Source organism: Brachionichthys hirsutus, chromosome 10 (assembly GCF_040956055.1).
Source record: "Brachionichthys hirsutus isolate HB-005 chromosome 10, CSIRO-AGI_Bhir_v1, whole genome shotgun sequence".
NCBI classification, from domain to species: domain Eukaryota; kingdom Metazoa; phylum Chordata; class Actinopteri; order Lophiiformes; family Brachionichthyidae; genus Brachionichthys; species Brachionichthys hirsutus.
Window position 1 is genome coordinate 6,814,466 of NC_090906.1, and position 21,168 is coordinate 6,835,633.

Genomic DNA, 21,168 nt, shown 5'->3' on the forward strand with positions numbered 1-21,168 from the left:
ATTATTATGATCAGACCAGCCTGCAGTTCAGCATTCAAGACTTCCTGAAGGGAATATCAATAAGTCAACCACATGGCGGTGTAATCTAATCAGCTGCAGTGTAGCCAGCACAAAACAGGACGCTTCTTTGGAGATGAAATATCCATCACTGGTCTGCTCAATAAAGAACTGCATGACCACAATTCCAACAGTGATGCACTTCAGATTCAAAAAAGCGAGAATCTGGTGTTACATTCAGCAACAACCAGACTAATGCATCACAGACAAAGTCTAAAGAGTCAAAGTCCTTGGAGAGAAAAGGATGTACGAGATTTGAAGGGGGAAAAAGTCAGTATGGTATTTAGATGTGAGCATGTTCTCTATCTTCTTAGAAGATAAAACATAACAGCAGCTTGATTCCTATCATTTATTGCATAAAAGTATTTTTGTTTTACTTAGGAAAACATTTGTATCTTTTCATAACAGTTTATGCTGCTTTTAAAAAGGTGTAATAACAACCCAAAAATGTTTCATCAATGAAATGCAATATCAGACTGATGCCAATAATATTGATAACCCCCCACCAAATACAGCAAAACTGTCAACACTTTTCTGCATAGAACTCTTGAACTGGAAAAGGCTTTTTTTCCCTCTCTCAGACCTACACAGAGAGAATAGCGCTTGACACCCATAGTGGATTTAAAAACATCACTGAAAGAACGGCAACCGATAATCGATATTCATCAGACTGGATAGGAAAAACAGCAGAAGTATGCCTGCTCAGTTTATACACGTAATGTCACAGCACCATCCAGTCGATCAGAAGTGGGAGTTCAGCTCTCTTCTTCACCTCTGCACTTGTTTTATCTCATTATCGTAACGATGATGGCAAACGGGTCAAAACATGTTGGGGTAGAATCTCAGCCCCTCAACAGAGTCGTCTCTGCACAGGTGGCCCATCTTCTCAGCCAGCAACAACCTGCATAGGAACAGAGAGGAGGGGGCCGAGAAATTAACATGAATTATCTCACTTTATATCGTGTAGTAAAATACACTACATTGCCAAAAGTATTTGTTCAGCTATCCAAATCATTGAATTCGGCTGTTCCAATCACTTTTCATGGCCACAGGTGTATAAAATCAAGCACCTCGGCATGCAGACCACTTCTACAAACATCTGTGAAAGAATGGGCTGCTCTCAGGAGCTCAGTGAATCCCACCTTGATACAGTGACAGGATTCCAGCTGTGCAACAAGTCCGGCCGTGAAGTCTCCGCACTACTACGGTATATATTCCACAATCAACTGCTAGTACTATAACAAAGTGGAAGCGATTTGGAATGACAGCAACTCTGTAAAATCACAGACCGAGGTCAGCAGATGCTGAGGCGCATAGTGTGTGGAGGTCATTAGCTTTCTGCAGAATCAGCAGCTACAGACATCCACAAACTTTATGTCATCTTGAGGTTAGCTCGTGAACCGTGCGCAGAGAGCTTCATGCAATGGCTTTCCATGGCCGAGCAGCTGTAGCGTGCCGACACTGGACTCCAGAACAGCGGGAGTCCAGTGTCCAGAACAGTACTCTGGAGTGATGCTTCCCCATCTGGCAATCGAATAGACGAGTCTGGGTTTGGCGGTTGTCTGACTGCATTGTACCTCCATTTTCATGGAGGAGGGTGTTTTTAGGGAGTTGGGCTCGGCCCCTTAGCTTCAGTGAAAGGAACTCTCAGTGCTTCAGCATACCAAGACATTTTAGACATTTCCATCCTCCCAACTTTGTAGGAACAGTTTGGAGAATAGACCGACATATTAAATCCTATGGTTTAAGAATGGGATAAAGCTCAAGTTGCTTGAAGGCAGGCGGGTGAATTCCTTTAGCATTAAAGTGTAGGTTGACACGATGAGTCTTTGATGTACCTCTCTTTAGACAGAAGTACAGATAGACCCAGGAGCTTCGCGAACTCCTCTGCTGTCAAAGAACCTTTATCTGACACCTGAGGATGAGGAAGATGAAGAGGTGAATCATGTAAAAAAACAAAAAAATCTTGCTGCAGTTTATTTATATGTATTTTGTTAACCATATATGCAGTTTGTTCAATCAGTGTACTGTTTGTAACAGTAAAGCTTACATTGTCCACCGCTGAGGATATCATCTCCTCCTCACTGTGAGACTGCAGCTGGACCACCATCACACCACTGTCAAACACACGCAGCCTCCAGAGTGGACAGGGCAAAAGAAGGAAAGATTATTTATGTGTGTGAGATTTATGCAAAAATAAACTTTGATCAAAGTAATACAAAAAAAAAAAAATGGTTCAAGCGCAGCGACCAATCGAGGAGTTACTAAGACCAGCATGGCAAAGGAAACAGGCCAGTGCTTCTTTTGAAACCCCAGGAAGTGACAGGAAATGACTGCTGAAGAGGGCTGGACACCACTTCCAACAACAGGAAGCCACACAGGAAGAGCCTGGCCTCTGCGAAACATCCAACCCTTCCCCATGTACTCCTCCAGTAAACACAGAACCCGGTTTTTAACGTACCAATACGAACACAGATACATTAAACAGCACTCAAAGTCACCTCAGTGGGAGCTTTAAAGACTCAAACATCCTGCACGCGTTAACCAAATCTTCTGGAGATAAAAGCTGTGGAGAGAAAACAAAAAAGGACGCTCAGTATCACACAGACCACCAAAGGCATTTTGAGAGTAGCCTGAATGTGTGCATCACCTCCATCCCTCTAGCCCGGTTGACAAGACAATAAACCTCAGTGAGAGCCATCATGCCGCCACGCTCCTGAGAGAAAAATGGAAGAAATGGAGTAAAGACAACAAAGTAAGCAAGGTTGAATTGAGCATCTGTTCATAGCCCGAGTAGGCAGAAAATATTTGGAACTCAAAATTCACACTTACTTCCAGAGGGGCCTGTAGCATATTTCCCAGTTGCTTAGCCAGCTGCAAATGGTAATGTGTACCTGATCCATGTGTTTCCCTGGTAACAGGGTTGGCTATACCCATGCTCAGTAGGTACGACTTGAACCGGATTGTCTGTAAAACCAAGCATAACTCTTAATAAATAGCAAATTACTTGACAAAAACAAAATTAATGGTTTAATAGCAGTACCGGTAATAGGAATGTTGTATTCATGCACATCAGATTTCATCATCAACACACTATGTGTTCTAGTCAGTGTGAGGAGTATTGTAGGTAATGTAATTGATCACAACTTTTACTATATGGGCAGTGAATTTAAACTACAGCAGTTGTGCGTCACACCTCATCTTCTGTTATGTCTCCCTGCTTGTCTTTGATTTTGTTGGCTATCGATCTGGACAGCTCCACCATCTCTTTGGCCTGTTGGTAGTAAGAGCAGACGATCATTCAGCAAATCCTGCCACATGGGAGCATACAAGCTTAACACAAGTTCGATATCCATGGATGATACAGTTTAATCGTCAACACATTAAATGTAAGTGGACTTCAATGAGGTGAATGAAAAGAAACTATAAGTCAACATCTTATGGAAAATGTTAAAATACAAATGCACGTTTCCCTTTACCTTCACCATTAGCTGACTGAGGTCCTCAAAGGCCTGGAAAAAGTGAGTACATGGGTTATAATACTCAGAAGTTTCTCAATAAATATTTACACAGAACTGCAGCGGAGATCATTTAAATAACATTCTTACTTACTACACAAACATATCCTGTGTCTGGTATTTATTTATTTTGATCATTAGAAGGCGCTTGAGAGTTAGTAGAAGTCTGGTGTGTGGGTCAGCAAAGAACCAACTTCAATTTTGTGTGGATCTAGGAATTATTTTCCACTTTTAATTACATTTTTCCTCATAACAGAAATCTTCCGCTCAGAGGAAGCTGACGGAAGAACATATTTATTTCACATTCAAATGTATAATTGTAGATTAAAGTAGCATCGCCATTTCCCGTTCTGACATTGAGTATTTCTGACAGTCAGTACTATTGCTTCACAATACCTCAGAAATGTTTTTGTCTGTTTCTTTTCTCTTTGCCTCTATCTTCCTCTCAATGCCGACAATTCCCACGGCACGAGTCTTTCCTGCCTATACAAAAGTACAAAAAAGCAATTTACAGCTTTGAATGACAAGGAAAAAAACAAAACGTGAGGAGGATCAACCGCTGTAACATTATCAAAGAAAAACGTAAATTTTATTCATTATCACTTCACATTTATATGTACAAAATTGTACAATGCACTTTAGAGAAACATTACACTATATCAAGTAAAATAGCAATAAGTAACTTTATTTACAATTCAACATAGTACATACAGATACTGCTCTAAAATATATTTTTATGTCATTCCTAAATTTAACAACACTGCCATCCTGTGACCATAATATGAACTGAAGTAGCTGCCATGTGTATCACATGTTGCGTAACAGTTTGGATTATTACGGTCTATGTGGAGTGGAAACAGGTTAATCAACTTCATTCTTTAGCAAACGGTGGAAAGGAATAGATTCAAGTCGATTGAGGATAAGTATCTGTTCATCTTCTGACCTGAGTACCAGTTCCTGTGGAGATGGATTGTGAAACGGGTGTGTTCTCCCATCTCTTCTGAGTCATTTCCTCAGTAAGCCTCCTGTAAAACTGCAAGCACACGATTGCGTATCAATTCCAGGTCATGAATGATCAAACACAGACACCAAAGAATTAAGGAATGCTTAATATTATGCAAACAATACCTACAAATACTTAATACTGAAAACCCTTTTGACTACTTTCATGACAGAGAGTACCTCAATCTGCCCATGTTCTTTGAAGGACAGTTTAATGAAGGAGAACTTGCTGTGCTGATAGGGACCAGGCTCCTTGTTGGAAGGTGTGGGGTGAAGGTGGATAACAATTTTTGCACTACAGGATAAATGATAAACAATAAATAGTTATGGTGAAATAAATTAGAAATGCATCAATTATTTCTTGTAAACTGGAGTTAATGTTGTTTGCAGTATTGTTGTCTGCATTTATTGACTGTGGAAGTCAGAGTCTGACAAAAATGAAAAAACAACAACTTCAAGGTCTATTTAAAAACTTTTCCAAGGCCTTTGAATTAAAGGGGGTTAAGACCTCCACAAAAAACAACCACTCGTTATTATGTGAACAAATTTCCATAATAAATTCATGTACCCTTGAGCCAGCATCAGATAAAATGTGTTGTTATTTTCAAACAACAGATCATGATAGTCAGCTGTTGATTTAGTTTTTTTTAGGGGGGTCCAAACAGCATTCACATACAAAACACACAAAAAAATGTTGTGTGTTCCTTTCTAATGTAATGGTAATGGTAATATCTTAGATCTAATTGCTATTACTGAACGCCACTGACACTTCACCTTTTTCCTATTCCTGCAGCCTGTTCCTCAAAGAAGATGAACTGGGATAAGGGCATGGATATGCAGCATTCCTGCCGACGACAAGAGGAACGCAGAAGTAAACACACACAATTCTAACGAAAATGTCTATGATCAATACTGCAGTTCTCGATCAATCGAATCAGTGTGGTAAGTATGCGGTATTAACTGCTCTCTCACCTGATTTTTTACGTTTCTCCAGATCAACCGATGAGTGCTCAACAAGGCAACTCCAGTATCCAACTTAGCCTGACAGGAAAATACATTTATTTTCCTTTAGTCTCCCACGTAACCTTCAGTTCAACATCAACTTGAGAGCATTATTCAATCTTATTAGGTTTTAGCTTCTCGAGTGGTCACAATTGTACCTTACTAACGAAAAGTAAACCAATAGCATACCTTATCGTCGCCGTCATAGAGTCTGACACCTCGCTGCTGAATCACTAAAGTTTCATTTATTTCTAACAGCCCATTTGACCATGAAAAGCGATCCATTTTCAATATAACAACAAATTAGCTACACTTTTTTTTCTACTTGAAATGCAGTTATGTTTACTTCCTGTACGCTGTCAAAAAAATAGCCTGACTCAATTTAGTATTTGATATTTAAAAAGAATTATAGAACAAAAACATATAAAAGCAATAAAATAATAATATGTTATAATCTTAACGAAAATACATTTTTTAATGAAACTATTGTAGTTTTGTTTTTACATTTTATCTAACTTTCTACACGGCATCCTTTCATTCTAATACGGGTCCTTTTTTATGTTGACGTTACTAGCGCCAGCTGTCATTGGAAGCTAGCAAGACTGCTATTCCTCCCGGGGTTGTGTGAAATGAATATAGTCACTCTGTCGTCGCTATCAGTATCATCAACATTAGCTGAATAGAATTTTACTTGAATAGACAGATGAACATCTTTATTTGCATTTCTTGCGTCTTTTATTAAGCTACGTTCAGAATTAGGGCAATTGTAGCTGGCTAGCTTGTTGTTAGCTGTGGGCGAACTGGTACAGACAGGTTTTGCTGCGCTGTAGCTTTTCCTTCTCATGGTTTGAATTCATTGTTCTGGTGGGAAGTTGTAACGTGGCAAAGGACCGCAAATATCATGCAGCTTTTTAACAGAGCTAATTGTTTAATACGAATATCCCTTTTTGCAAACGATGCTTTTGCAGCATTATGAATTTAAACCAGTAGCATTGAATCTTAAACTTAACACTCGGACTTAGAGTCATCCGAATACGTTCTGTTGTATGACCTTATCTGTTGTGTTGTAAAGGGTGCAATTATCGTTTGTCTAGTGTACAGTAATAACTTTTTAATTGACAAAGGCGCACATTTATCTCAAAAATGGATAAGAAATCATTTGATATTGTCTTGGATGAGATCAGGAAGGTAAGCTTTCCTAATCCTAAATTGATTGTCTGGTTAACTTCGGGTCTTTGTAATTCATTCTGTATTTCAGTGCGTCCTGACCGATCAGCGGATTAAAGGCATTGAGCAGGTGCATGGATATTTCTCCAGTGAACAGGTAACAAGACGGCGACACTGTCATGTTACGACACTCATTTTGATCTCGGACAGGTTCCCCCCACACATAACATGAAAAAAATCAGTTTATTGCACCTTGTGAGTTTCAGATCCTGATTAATCTTTCACCCATTGCACTTTAATTTAAATTTAATGATCTGCTTTTAAAAGTTTGCAATATATGTGTAAAATGACATTATTACAGAAAGGTTTGTATGTATTACATGACTTCAGGTATGGCGACATTTAAGAGGAAAACTCCTTTCCTGTTTTTTATTATTTAAAAATGGCATTCATAATTGTCATGTCCTTTCATTTAATCATATGAGAGAACATTGGACTGCTATTGTAAGGTGGTCCTAAACATCTGCAGGTGATGGAGATATTGAAGTACTTCTCATGGGCAGAGCCACAGATAAAAGCAGTTAAGGCTTTACAACATGTGAGTAACCTATTTTTTTTGGTAGCAATGTTTATTTGCATTAACAGTTTTATTCTTTATGATATATTATCAAGTTATGTTTAACTAAATACATTTCTAAACGCATGTGTAAAAATTTGTAAAGTCATTTGTGTGTTTCATTCACAAGTGTCATTTAAACATGTTTCTGCCTTTGTCGCTTAGAAAATGGTCGCAATTCCGACAACAAAAGTTGCAAACATCCTGAATTGCTTCACCTTCTCAAAGGACAGGCTCATCGTCCTGGAACTCATAGCTTTGTGAGTGAAAACATCATCATCATCATATCCTGAACTGATCGTAAAATATTATATATAAAAGGCAAATGTTGTCTTGTAATGTCAGCCAGTTTGGCCATGACATTGTTGGATTAATTTGTTACTAGTCAACTACTGGTAATTTGTTCCAATACAGGAACATTTCAGATGCCCAAAATTATCGACCTGTGGAGGATCTGTTTCGAATACACTTGTCTGAGAAAAAGCGAGCTCGTAGGATACTGGAACAAGTAAGTTGTCGAATTTGACCTAGTTGTTTTGTTTTAGCTTTAGGTAGCTCAGCCTAGAAAGCCTTTTCTGTATTACTGTTACATATGTATTGGTATCAAAAGGTCATTGTGGGATCCCTTTGGTTGCTGTAAAATTTCAAGAAAGAATTATTGGCAGTTAGATATACAGAGACAAGTGTTTGATGCGATAAGAAAATTGAAAAGGTGATGTAAATTGTTTTTTGATAACAACTATGCGTGATCAGCATGGTTTCCTGCCCACAGTCCAATCACGTGCCGTGTTGGTGAATTGACAACTCTTAAGATGGCCATAAGTTGGAATGTGAATCTTTCTTTAGTATGTTGTTGGGCTTGTGATGAACTGGCTAGTTTTTGAGGGTCTTCCTTGTCTCCCAATGTGAGCTGAGTTGGCAAGCCTAACCTCCTGCAACCCTGTTTGGGATAACACTTACAAAAAATGGGTGGATGTTTGTCTGTTAATGCATTGTTTTTAACAACCCTAATAATTGTATTATTATTATTATTATATTAAATGCAATGCAGCACAAACAAGTATGCACACACGCAATTTTTAAATGATGCAACTTCTATCTCATAAGGTCTGTAAGGTTGGTTGCAAGGCTCCTGTAGCCATGATCTCCTCCTGTGGTATAATACCGGGAAATCCATACCCTAAAGGCAGACCCAGCCTGATCAGCGGCACGTTCCCTGTGAGTATGTGCAGGTTGTAGGCCTGCTTTGGGTTTGCTAAAAATGAACTGGTCCATGCAATATTTTTCAAATTGTGTTTTATAATTACAGGGAATACCTCCAATAAAGAAAGATGGAGATAAGAAAGATGACCCCGCTAGCAATATGGATGGGAAGGGAATTGCTTCACGAATCATTGGACCATTTAAACCTGTAAGTATGCAATTAGGAATCGATAGATTTTAATCCTCTGCCAGGCGGGAGGTGGCTCAGTCTGGCAATGCATGGACAGTGCTAGTTTTCCACTGCGGTGGGTGGTCTGTTGAAATATCTGTCAAAATGTAAACGATAGTGAAGACTGACTTGTGATCTGGTCAGGCTAAACGAATGAATAGATTCTCCCTTTGCTCCTGTGCTGTTGGTAGTTGCTGAGAGAATCAGAAAATGATTTGCTTGTTTTTGTACCAGCAGTGTCAGTAACAACGGCTTATTTTTCTCTTCCCCCTTGTGAAGTTCCCATCAACCTACAACCCTCATCGGCCGGTGCCCTACCCTATACCGCCCTGCCGACCCCATGCTACCATAGCCCCAAGTAAGGACATTTCCCTGGGTAGTCATCAAACACTGTAAAAAACCTAAGCCACAAGGAAAAGGTTTGAAAAGAGTCTGATAAAATTGGGAAATCAATCATTCTGTGTGGAGTGGAGTGGAGTGGTTTTGGGTGCACTTAATGTGTGTGTTTTTTTTAACTACAATCTTGGATTATTTGTAATGGAAAGAGGATTAGGGCCACATCAATTATTGCTTTTCTATTCTGACTTTACCATCAGGATTCTGAGAATTAAGTCCCATCTATACATTTTCTTCTGCTTTTCCCCTTTGCGGTTCACGGGAATTGCTAGATCCTATCCTAGTTCACTATTGGCGAGAGCCAGGGTGAACACCCCAAGTGCATCGCCAGTGCATCACAGAGCCACACAGACAAGCAGACACTCATGCACACACTCATACACTACAGACAATTTAGAGTCATCAATTGACCTAAATTTCATGTTTTTGGCAAAGCAGGAAGAAAACGGAGATTGTGGACAAAACCCACGCTGACATAGGGAGAACATACAAAGTCTGCTAGTCAGAATTATAAACTTTTTCTATCTGAAAACAAGTTTATTCCAAGTTTATTTTTATTTTTTTACTTCTGACTTTAAAATCAGAATTCTGAGACAAAGGCAGAATTCTAAGAGGAGTCAGAACGCGGAACTTTTTTCTGTCTTCAAAACTGAAAAACGCTCTTTTTTTTAACTTCTGATTTTAGTCAGAATTCTAAAGGGAAATTTTTCATGTGGCCGTAATCCTCTTCTGTTTTTTCTCTTATTTAGATTGGAAGGGTGATTCTTATGGTTGTGTGTGTGTGTGTGTGTGTGTGGTGGAAACTGTTAATATGTGCAACTGCTACTCAGGTGCATACAACAACGCAGGCCATATTTCTGTGGGAGGGGTTATAAGAGCCAGTGTGCCCCCTCCCCCCTACAACTCTACCCACAAAGTAGCAGGTATGAGAGTGTGTGCGGCAGCATATAGGCATGCCTTCACGCTTGCTGACTAACTGCCTAGCATGCTGCTTACCAGCGCTTCTCAGCCTTTATCAAGAGAAGAATGTGCTTATTTCTGTTGGCCTACATACACTGAGTGACCAGAAACATACGCAGCTATTGCACTGGGGGGGGGGGGGTATCGGATTCCTTTATTTAGAGAATCTAGAGAGCTTTTGAATCATCATTTTTAGGGGGGGGGGGAGCCTTAATTTCACTCAATTCTATCACATTTTTCTATATTTGATATGAAGCGATAGCTTTAGTGTTATTTTGCAGATGAAGAAGACAGAGTGGGAAAATTCCACAGTCGGCAGTCAGTAACATTTGTACTTGGAAGCTTGTTTTATTGCACTAAAGCTTCCTTGTGCTGCTGTTTTCTGGTCAGTCATTGTCAAGTGTGTTTTGGTGAATTGGGAGGACCGGTACGGTATTTGCTTGCATGGGCTGGGAATAGACTCAAACTAATGTCATTTCTGTTTTTCTTTGTTCTCTTTTCTGTGCGCTAGCATTTAACATGCCCCGCATTGGACAACATTATTTGAATGCTGCTGCCTCATCAGTTTTGGCAGTTGAAATACATTTTTAGGGCCTGGGTGGGGAAACTCAACATTAGGTCAAAGTAGCATATAACATGTTTCCCCAAGGGTAAGAAGAAGGCAGGATACGATCTTGAAATGTTTCGGCATTTCTATAAGTTGCACGCCGGGATGCTCTCTGGCCATTCCTCTTTGCCCTGGCTGTCTCACCATGCTATTGACATTTAAGTTATTCCTATTATTCCATTTGAAATGTATCTAGGAAAAAAACATTAATAATGAAATGTAATTATATGGTAATATATAAGAAGTATCGCCATGCCATATGATGCTAGTTTTTGCACAAACTGTGATCTCTTTCTCCCTCCAGGTTACGCCAAACCAGGCAATCCACAGAAGACCACACCTGGAGTAAACAGCGGGCCACTTTTCATTCCTCATGGATCCACGCCTTCTACTCCTACCCGCGCACCCCAGAATTCTCCTGCCCAGCAAACTCCTACAACACCCATAACACCCGTTTTCCCCGGCATGGTGCCCTCTTACAATCCCAATGCTTCTTCTCCTTCCCCTGCTCCATCCCCGTCTGTGATCAAGGCGGGACCACAGACCCCAAGTGGCCATGCGACCCCTACACCCTCATCTGTCATTAAAGCCCACACCCCTTCAGGTACGCCTTGTGGAACTCCTGTCCCAGGTGGATTCTCCTCCTCCCCCTTCCATGTTGTTTCCAGACCAAGCACCCCGTGTAGTTCTCAGATGAACTCCATGGGTTCGACTCAGCAGAAAGGCTTTAACACAGACCACTCATCAGCCCCCGCCCTTCCTGGCATACACGCACAAGCAGGTAACACCTCTGGCTCTGTGATCCGCAGTTGCACCCCCTCCGGACCACCACCTCTCACTCCTGGGCCATCCACCCCAGGTTCCAGTCCCAAACCCTCCCCAGTTCATTCTGCACAGATTCAAGCTGCCATGGCTACGGCTGGAGTTCTGAACAGACACACGGGAATTAGCACCAGTGGGAGTAACAGCCCCGTGCCCTCTGCTTTCAAGGGCACCTCTCGCTCTGGCACGCCATGTGTCGGCTCCCTGGTGGTTCCAGGATCTGCACAAGCTGCCCTTGCAAGGTCCTTCGGACTGTCGCACCCCTCGGGTTCTCCTCAAGTCTCCCTCCCCAGTCCTGTTGCTATTACGGGCCTTCAAGCTCTCTCCTCAAGCCCAGTGCTGCCTCATTATCCTGGCCTGACCCCCTTTCCATCCCTTTCTTCCTCCCTCCCTCCTTCCACCCTCCCTGCATCCATGCCTGCAATGCCCCCCACAAGCGGGATTTCTAACCATCCCCCAACTTCCATCTACCACCAAGGCTTGGCTCCCAATGCTGCACCCAGTGCAGCTTCCCCTTTCGGTCTGGGCCTCACTTCTGCCCCCTCTATATTCCCAGGCCTCCCGCCTGGGCCTGGGCCTGCTGCCTTTCCAGGATTGGGAGTTTCGGGAGGGCACAGTGCTGGCAGCCCTGCCTTGTCTTCTTTCATGGGACTGCCAGGGGCTACTCCAGCTTCAGTGGCATCGGTGGCACCACTGCAGGCAGTCGCCGCTGCAGCTGCAGCCGCGGCAGGAGTTCCATCACCTTCAGCAGTTTTGCCAGGCTTTGCATCTGCATTCAGCTCCAACTTCCAGCCTGGGTATGTGATTCTTTATACATTTGTACCAAAGGTATATAGACAAAGCCAAAAATTAATTGAGAATTTGAGTGTTTGATCAATGTTGATATTCCAATATAATCGGAATGTTGTAACGCTCACTTGAAAAATCATTATTTATATGTTTTACCCACTATTCTCATGCTGTTTTGGGCAATGGCGGGAGGAACAAGCTTGTATAGAACCAGATTACTTTAGTGTTTCATGGGATGCATGAACAATCCAAGCAAACGAAATCTGCTGTCAAACTGCTGTGGGAGTGTGTGACCAGACTGGTGCATCATTTCAACCACTTCCTCTTGTTTTTCTGTGTTGAGGTGCAAATCAAAAGTGAGGGGACTTGAAAACAAGGGGTCGGATTAAAAATAGGGATTGGGGTATGGTATGGTATAGACTTTATTGTCATTGTCAGCAGAGCACAAGTACGGTACGATAACGACATTACATTTGATGAGTGACCATCGGGCTGCAGCGAACGCCGCCGCGCTGCCATTGCTCCCTTCTTAGTTACAGGAAGCAGAATGCAGGTACAATCAGTACACAATGAACACACACATATAGGAATGACACGCTGCGCTGGAAACACACATTTTCAATTAGAAGAAGGAACCAGGGAGGGGGAGGACTGGAGAACAAAAATAATTCCAATATTCAGCCGAAAGCTAAATAATTTATCTCAATCCAAACAGGCAACTGGTCGTTAGTGTGAATTATTTCAGTTTATAGCTGCTATAAGAGCAGCTGACCACTAGATGTCACCGGTAGGGTCTTTAGTTGAGGCTGTGAAGCTTCCAATCTTCTTCCGGTAGAATCAGGAAGAAGCCTTAAAAGCTTCACATTCTTCATCCGTCCATCTCTGCCATGCTCCCCGTGTTTGTCAAACATCGCGTCTCGTGTTTTTCTTCTACAGAAACTGCACACACATCAAATTCACATCTTTTCCTACAACATCAGTTGACTAAAGGCAGAAATAAATAATTCAGCAAACTGTTGTGAGCAAGATATTCAAGCTTTAACCAAGTGAGGAGTTATTTTCTAGGCAGTTCAACAAGTTACTCCATAACCAACGATCACAAAAGAATTTCATTCTGAATTTTGAAGAACCCTTGACGATGCAACTGTAGAAATAACACTTTGAGAGATAAGAACATACCTTTATTATTATTATTATAATAAAAAACTGTACCCTCACTCACTCTTTACCCATTTGACCTGGTTTGCTCGAGGTTAATTACATCATGTGACACCCATCTTGACTTCTGAGGATAATAATGTCATTAATTATATCCATTAATTTTGTGTGCGGAGTGGAACTACCTCACCTATGAAGCGTAAAGTCCCTTTTTACTTTTCCTTCCCGTCAGGTGCCAACTTCATGTCTGTTTTTTTCTGACAGCTCTATTTCATCAACCTATTCATTTTGGCAGTTTCTTCTGTAACTCTGTCGAACGTGTTTTGTGAGCTCAAGTCGCACCTTTAATCAGCATTTTAAAGAGGTGATTTCCATTTGACAAAAGTTAAGGAACGAACAAGCAAGGTGGACATTGGGGGGAAAAAAGTGTGTAAAAAAAAAAAAAATACTACATTTATATATTGATAGAAGCATAACCAATCCAATTAGACACCACCTTTACTACTATTCGTTAGGTCCCAATAGTAAGAGAAAAAACTTTATCGCATTAACTTTAAAAGAGAATGCAAGTGCTGTTAGTAGCATTTTGTTGCAGTAGGGGGGGTAGGATTTTATAAGTTCACACTTCATCCTACTCCCTTTGAGCATCTTAAACATGTATGTTTCGGAAAAAGTGTTTATTTTATTTTATTTATTTTTTTGCTTTCTTTTTTTTCATTTGAATTTATGCCTAATGTTTGATGCTCAAATAAATAAAACATGGAGTATGATGTCAATAGTAGAGTTTATAATTCCATTGATATTAGTTTGATGGTTGTGGTTCTGTGTGTTGCAGGTTGAGTGGTGGGCTTCAGCCTCCAGGGAGCAGTGGATTCCCCAGCTTGTTGTCCTTCCCTGGGGTGCCAGGGTTCGCTCCCTCTGCCTCCCCTGCTGCCCTTAGTGGCCTCCATAACCCAGCCATGCAATCTGCATTGCTGCAGGTAGACTCATACACACACACACACACACACTCTCACACAATAGAAGTATTTAAATGTCCTTTTGATAAAACTACTGCTGCAAAGCGACTCTTCATTCTCTTGTTTCAGGCTCATACTACATCTGCTTTGGAGAGCTTTCCTCCTCAGCCCAACAGTTTCACCAACTACCCTCCAGGCCCAGGAAACCCCTTTGCCATCCAGCCAGGCCTGCACCCCCAGTTGGGTTGGCAGTGATTTCCATAACAAGCTATGAATCTGACCATCCCCCCCCGCCCCATCACACACCTCGCCCCACCCCAGAGATGTTTTTTTTTACCTTGAACCCTGAGTCACGCAGGCCAGATTGGACAGTTTCAGTTACGTGTATGTTACAGCCAGAGTGGCTTAACTCCACGAGGAACACAATTATGCGCTGATAAAGGCGGAGATGGTGTAAGTCTTCCTTTTATTCACGGTCATCAGGCGTGAAAGATTTTGTCCGAGTTGTTAGATTTTACAAGTAGACTTTGATTTTTAATCTTAGCTGGATTTGGTTGTTTTTAATCAGGTTTATTAACATTTATTAGTGAATCATGAATGATGGATAAACTAGCAAAGGCACATGATATCATGTCCACGACTGCATCCTGTTTGTTGTATTCTGTGTCCACTCCCATTTGATAGGACTTCTTCATGATACCGGTTGGACTGTCACTTGAATATTGTATTACGACATCACATTTTGATGAATTTAGAAATTTAGTGGATTTGTGTTTTGAAGCAGGCCACATTAATTCAAACCATACGTTAGATCAGATCAAGCGTTTTTGTGCTGAAGGCAAATGTGTTGTTTTCATTCAATATTTACGGAGCTGTCAACAGTTTACAATTTGTATGTGTACAGAGTTTTTCTGGACAGATATCTCTCTGTGTGTACTGCTATAGTACAACCTAGATCATTTATCAGCCGATGTGTGGACTTGAGCTGTCTAATGACTGTATTCTTTGCTAATGCTTTGCAGCATTGTGAATATTTTATTTCATTTAACATGAACTTCAACAGACTCAGAGACAGTTGCTTTATTTTTTTGAAAGTAATGGAAAAACTATTTGTTACACTGTTATGCTTTTCTCATTTTTTATTTTTTATTATTTTGTCAATAAACAGCTGCTTGCAGGCCTGTATCTAGAATATGTGTGATGTTGCAGCTATGAGGAAACTCCCTTAAATAAAATGTCTGGAGATTGACAAAACTACGGTTTATTTATATCACTTTACTTGCCCATGATCTGCTGTTGTTAAAGGTACATTGTCGCAGATGTTATTTTATTTTATCAGCTTAGTAAAAGTCAGAAGTAAAGTCAAAGACTAGTTTAATTAATAAATGCTAAACTCAATAGTGATCAAATAATTGAGTTTGTATTTAAAGCTGTTGTCGCCATAAAACTAAACCGGATCACAGGAAACTCAGAACTCTACAGGCTATCTAAAATATTCCCCTCTTTTTTTTCTATCTGTAAAATTCCAACAGGTGAAGGTGTTGCTTCTCAGTCAGGGGAATTTTACTAAGCCAACAAACAGATCATAGGTGTGGCCAGTTATTTAAATGAATGCAGTCAAGTGAGAGCTCATTTTAAAATATCTGAAGAAGGTTAAACACTTTCTCACTTTAGCAGGATGTGAGTTGATGTAAAGTTAAGCATTTCATTCTGTTCTGAAACGAAGAAAGGACCAAAAACACCAGGACAATAATTAGACTCCTCAGCTACACTAAACTGGAAATGGATAGAACAGTGAACCAGAGGAGAGGAACGAGCAATGAAGATTTAATACGTAAGATGAACCACATTCTCTTTACTCTTCTTCTCTGATGTTATAATCTGTATCTCCATGCTGGGAGAGGTGAGAGCAGATCATTTTTATCCGACCTACGTAGTTGGAAAGCAGTTACAGAGGCTCAGGGCAAAGTAGAACTGTATTGTCATGGAGATAGAAATCACATGTTGCTGGGATAAGGTGTCCCGAAAGCCTTTTGTGTGTGTGTGTGTGTAGGTGTGTGCGCGTGTGTTTCCCCTTTATAGACACCCGCCTGTATTATTGCTATGTAAGTCATGTGGACAGGAGACTATCATGTTACATTGTGAAGGTTTTTCAGCATGGACTTATTTGCTCATGAGCAGCTTTGCGTTATTATTGTTTTCACAGCGACAAAAAGGATCATGACAGACTGTAAACATGATTTGAACGCAAGTTCAGTTAATCATTTTTCTGTTGCCTCAGCTCAGATTAAACAAAAGTGAACTGTGGGCACAAATACGGAACCGTAGAAGTGAGAGTTTTGCCTGTTGCCAGTTATCTACGTTCGAACGTTTTGATAAAGTCATTCGAATGTAGATACTGGTCGTTCAAACAACTTGTGAGACGTTAGATTAAATGCTAAAAACATGACCTTTTCCCGTAATGCCACGGAGTACTCGTATGCGCATGCGCACAACAGGCACTCATTTGCAGTCGTCAACCACATGGTGGCAGCAGGTGAAGCTACCGTGTGAAGTCGTTTTAACGACATAGTCCGGGAAAAACTATTTTCTCAGCACTGTCACTTCTACGCTTTGAACATAGAAGTAAAAAATAAAACTAATTAAACCACAAGTATTATTCTGTCATGATTCGGAGGATATTAGAATCTACAAACATCATTCTGGGATTAATACTCGTAAGGCATTTAAATGGGGCCGGTGTGAGCTACAGTTCAAGGCATTCTCTTGGGACTCCTACTTCCACGGGAATGTTCCAAACTAATTTGTATATCAATCACATACACAGTTGTCCTCTTTGTCTCCAGCTCAGCGAAAAGGTGGTCTGGGATTCTGCGGCTGGACTTTAGTCATATTATCAGGCTTTTTCGTCATCATCCTTTTCCCCTTCACCATCTGGTTTTGTCTCAAGGCGAGTGAACTCAATAAACAACAGTGGATTCAGGAACAGAAACCAAAATTTCCTTTGTTGCACATTTGAACAGTCACACACACATGAAAATCATGTTGATAACAGAACTTGTGTTGTGGTCTTCCGGTTTTGCAGGTTGTTAAGGAGTATGAGCGTGCTGTCTTCTTCCGACTGGGCCGCATCACAAACAGGAAAGCTAAAGGACCAGGTAGACGCTATAAACGGAAACATTTTCTCATTTGTGTATCAAAAACAGGATATTTCATATATTTCCTTTTTCAAAATATAAATTATTCTTTGTCTTCTTGTTTATCCACAGGAATCTTCTTTATTTTGCCATGCACTGATACCTTTGTGAAAGTAGATCTGCGAACAGTTTCATTTGATATCCCACCTCAGGAGGTAGAAAAACACAAATGTGTTCAAAATATCATAATGTCATTCAAAATAGTGAACATTCGGCAAAGGCTGTCTTATATTTGTGCGGCAGCTCCTGACCAAGGACTCAGTTACTGTGGCTGTGGATGGAGTGGTGTACTTCCGGGTCAGTGACCCCATTGGCTCTGTGGTCAATGTGAGAGAGGCCAACCGGTCCACCCGTCTGCTGGCTCAGACCACCCTCAGAAATGTCCTGGGGACCAAGAACCTGGCTGAGCTCTTGTCTGATCGTGAAAGCATCGCTCACAGCATGCAGGTACAAAATCAAATTCTCATTACATCTGAGATGTGGTTTCAATAGATTTTTCAGAAGCTAAAATATATTTGTACATAATTACTACTGACGGGATTTAAAAGATATATATTTGCGCACAAAGAGTCTTTTCAATTGTAGATTTAATTCCAATATAAAATATCTATGAGCAAACATCTCCTTTGCTGAATACACGTTTGATATTTTCAAATTTCTCTGAAAGAAAGATAAACAAAAGTTTAAAAAAACATTCCCCTGGGTTTCATCTGGTCTTTATATCTATTTCTAACACTATTATGAGTGAGTTTCATCTGTTGGAGTTAATCAATGTAGGCCTCCCCTCTTTCTCCTTTGTCTTTTCCAGACCAACCTGGATGAAGCCACCGACAACTGGGGCATCAAGGTGGAGCGTGTGGAGATAAAAGATGTAAAGCTGCCACATCAAATGCAGAGAGCCATGGCTGCTGAAGCTGAGGCCACACGAGAGGCCAGAGCCAAGGTCAGGAAACGTGGCACAACAACTACAGTGGATATAAAGTGCTGACTTGGATGGTTTGATTCCAGTTAGTTTTGGAGCAACATTAAACTGGAGTTCTTGATCTACACACAGGTGATTGCAGCCGAGGGTGAGATGAATGCGTCTCGTGCCCTGAAGGAGGCGTCCCTCGTGATCGCAGAGTCTCCGTCAGCCCTGCAGCTTCGCTACCTGCAGACTCTCGGCACCATCGCAACAGAGAAGAACTCCACGATCATCTTCCCGCTGCCCATGGATATCATTTCTCATTTCATGCAGAAGTGACACCTCAGTGACTCAGCCAATAAAATAAAGTCTTTTCTTTCGTCAGGAAAAAAAAAAGTGGCACTCAAAGAGTTTAATAATCTTCAAAAATAAAAAAATATAACTTTCTTTTGAGACAAGACAACAGTTATGATCGAAAATGATTTTTATGTTTCTTTTTAAATACCTGCTTCCTGTCAGTATAAGAGGGACACTGAGGCAGGTTATCCCACAGAGTTATTCCTCTGTAGATGAAAGGCCGGGATAAGGCGTTTCTTCTCGGGTGAGTCACTTCCAGCTGACCATTGCTGGACCTGGAGTGACATCTCAGTGACTCATCCAAAAAAAAACACACTATTCAATGACACGAGTCAGGTAGGGTCAGAGTACAGTTTTACACCTTGTAGTTTATGTATATAATTATGGTCAGACCAGGCCTGTTTACCGCTGTGATTGTGAGTTATTACTGACGTTCTGTTCATGCAGATAAAGCAGTACAAGATGCACAGAAAAGGGAAACTGGGCCAGTAGTCAGTTCGAGTCAGGAGAGAAAGTTGAAGTCAGTAGAAGTTGAAGTCTTGTTTCAAAATATTTGCTTAGATTTTGATAAGATGCATGTTTTTTTTTTTTGTATTGCTTATACCATTAAATACATTCATATGTTTAGATATACTGCTCATAATGTATTGGTGTTAAAATTGCAGTTCCACTTGCGCCCTTTGTGCGATCAGATAAAAGGCCTCTCCAAGCCGAGCTCCCGGGCTGAATTTCAACCCCAGCCCGCCCCTGCCTGGAGGGACACCCCCCTCCTGCACGCAGAGAGCGGATGAAGGCGACTGGAGCCGCGGCCCTCGGGAAAATTATACATTAAAAATGTCGGCAAACTCCTCAATCAGGTTGTTTGGGGGCCCCCAGCAAAATAAGGACAAGGGGCCCTGTCTCAAGGGCACCTCGGCAGTGCCCTGGCTGTAGACTGGTTCCTCTCCAGCCACCAGTCCACACTCCGTATTCCTGTCTGGGCCGGAACTTGAACTTGAACCCTCTGGTTGAAGTGCAATGTGGTTTTTTTTGTCTCATTTTATCATGAGTAATGTTTTCTTGTTATTTCTACACATTTCATTTGCTGGTGCTCTTCTCAATGTCATGTTTGTGTTGACAGTGAGGGTCAGTGTGGCAAGTGAATAAAATTAATAACTATTTGTAACCCAGACAAATGTATAAATGTATTGATAAAGTTCATAATGTACTGTTAAAGATTGAAAATAGATTTTTAAAAAGTATGAGCTCAATGTGTTATGGGTAAGAATTGGATTTCATTCGTTATAAAAGGTTTAAATCTGTTAAAGGTACCTGGGTAAAAGCTAAAAACAAGTGAAGTATAAAATGCTTTTGGATGTATTTTATACTTGTTTTATTGTAAAAAGCTAAAGGAAGCGCTGCCAGTTATTTGTTGTACAGTATTAGCTTTACGTGAGTGAGAACCGGAAGAGATAGTTTCGCTATCTTGACCTCGAGTGACGTTAAGCTAACTCAGGTTGCTATGGAGACCGTTTCTTTCATTATTCCGGTCTGGATGTGAAGATTGGTCGCAAGTGAAGTGCGCGCTCTCGCTCTCTCTGTTGGCATGGCGACGCAGACACCACGGAGAACAAAACGACCAAATCTAAAGTTCATTTCTATTTTCATCTCTGGCTTCTTCCTCACGTCTTTGATGACGGAGTAGCTGAATCGCTGCTGAAACATCGCTGCCATGCTAAACAATAGCAGCGAGCCGGGCGCTGCAGCCGTTTCACGTGACGTCACACCCAGAATGCCTTGCGACGTAAACAACATTGGCGGCCCCCAAACAAAACAGATTTTTTTATATCTTATAAGAAATACTTAAATATTTTTGTCTATGTATTTACGTAGTAGAGGTACATTCCTGTGTTTTTAGACTGATATGGCATCACTTTAAGTATCTCACCTGTTTCGCTCGTCTTAACCGCTTTACACAAAACGTCACCTGGTATTATTTCGGTCTGCCTCCCAATATGACTGACTGGTCACAGCAAAGTTCTCTGCCCTTTACGGCTATCAGTGTGCTAACTCCACCGTTTACAGGCTTCCTATGTGCTGACAGGTGGAATGTGGTTGTGTAGTCATAAAGTATTATGACACCCTTCCTTCCTGTTGTCGGGTGTGTGTGTGTTCCCCGGTTCGTCTGACGGACAACACACTCATTCTGTCCTCCACACAAAACCAGCCCCACCATGTTCGTTCTC

General features: G+C 41.1%; 3 protein-coding genes across 3 annotated transcripts; 2 read left to right on the forward strand and 1 right to left on the reverse strand.

Moving 5' to 3' along the window:
* Positions 1–415: 415 nt before the first annotated feature.
* vps36 (vacuolar protein sorting 36 homolog) lies at positions 416–5,899 on the reverse strand. The gene is made up of 14 exons (XM_068744512.1): positions 5,769–5,899; positions 5,550–5,618; positions 5,352–5,422; positions 4,758–4,872; positions 4,519–4,608; positions 3,972–4,058; positions 3,537–3,569; positions 3,254–3,331; positions 2,890–3,024; positions 2,708–2,773; positions 2,559–2,623; positions 2,108–2,192; positions 1,896–1,972; positions 416–958 (listed from the first exon to the last, which is right to left on the reverse strand). Exons 1-14 carry the CDS (start codon positions 5,862–5,864, stop codon positions 877–879), a joined length of 1,149 nt encoding a protein of 382 aa, XP_068600613.1. The 5' UTR covers positions 5,865–5,899; the 3' UTR covers positions 416–876.
* Positions 5,900–6,722: 823 nt separating this feature from the next.
* proser1 (proline and serine rich 1) lies at positions 6,723–14,740 on the forward strand. Its single transcript, XM_068744866.1, has 12 exons — positions 6,723–6,767; positions 6,838–6,903; positions 7,276–7,344; positions 7,528–7,622; positions 7,777–7,870; positions 8,470–8,580; positions 8,672–8,773; positions 9,074–9,152; positions 10,021–10,113; positions 11,062–12,376; positions 14,362–14,506; positions 14,615–14,740. Exons 1-12 carry the CDS (start codon positions 6,723–6,725, stop codon positions 14,738–14,740), a joined length of 2,340 nt encoding a protein of 779 aa, XP_068600967.1.
* Positions 14,741–16,146: 1,406 nt separating this feature from the next.
* LOC137900073 (stomatin-like) lies at positions 16,147–20,199 on the forward strand. Its single transcript, XM_068744122.1, has 7 exons — positions 16,147–16,319; positions 17,332–17,435; positions 17,571–17,643; positions 17,755–17,837; positions 17,926–18,129; positions 18,491–18,625; positions 18,737–20,199. Exons 1-7 carry the CDS (start codon positions 16,268–16,270, stop codon positions 18,923–18,925), a joined length of 840 nt encoding a protein of 279 aa, XP_068600223.1. The 5' UTR covers positions 16,147–16,267; the 3' UTR covers positions 18,926–20,199.
* The last annotated feature ends 969 nt before the right edge of the window (positions 20,200–21,168 follow it).

What these genes read in the sequence shown, in the direction of transcription:
- LOC137900073 (XM_068744122.1), top strand. Translation starts at nt 16,268, where the DNA reads ATGGATAGAACAGTGAACCAGAGGAGAGGAACGAGCAATGAAGATTTA. An exon ending in CCATCTGGTTTTGTCTCAAG is followed by an intron (nt 17,436 to 17,570) that starts GCGAGTGAACTC and finishes CCGGTTTTGCAG; the next exon opens with GTTGTTAAGGAGTATGAGCG. An exon ending in GCATCGCTCACAGCATGCAG is followed by an intron (nt 18,130 to 18,490) that starts GTACAAAATCAA and finishes TGTCTTTTCCAG; the next exon opens with ACCAACCTGGATGAAGCCAC.
- vps36 (XM_068744512.1), bottom strand. Translation starts at nt 5,864, where the DNA reads ATGGATCGCTTTTCATGGTCAAATGGGCTGTTAGAAATAAATGAAACT. An exon ending in GGAGAAACGTAAAAAATCAG is followed by an intron (nt 5,423 to 5,549) that starts GTGAGAGAGCAG and finishes TGTCGTCGGCAG; the next exon opens with GAATGCTGCATATCCATGCC. An exon ending in ACCGGGCTAGAGGGATGGAG is followed by an intron (nt 2,624 to 2,707) that starts GTGATGCACACA and finishes TTCTCTCCACAG; the next exon opens with CTTTTATCTCCAGAAGATTT.
- proser1 (XM_068744866.1), top strand. Translation starts at nt 6,723, where the DNA reads ATGGATAAGAAATCATTTGATATTGTCTTGGATGAGATCAGGAAG. An exon ending in CAGTTAAGGCTTTACAACAT is followed by an intron (nt 7,345 to 7,527) that starts GTGAGTAACCTA and finishes TTTGTCGCTTAG; the next exon opens with AAAATGGTCGCAATTCCGAC. An exon ending in TGATCAGCGGCACGTTCCCT is followed by an intron (nt 8,581 to 8,671) that starts GTGAGTATGTGC and finishes TTATAATTACAG; the next exon opens with GGAATACCTCCAATAAAGAA.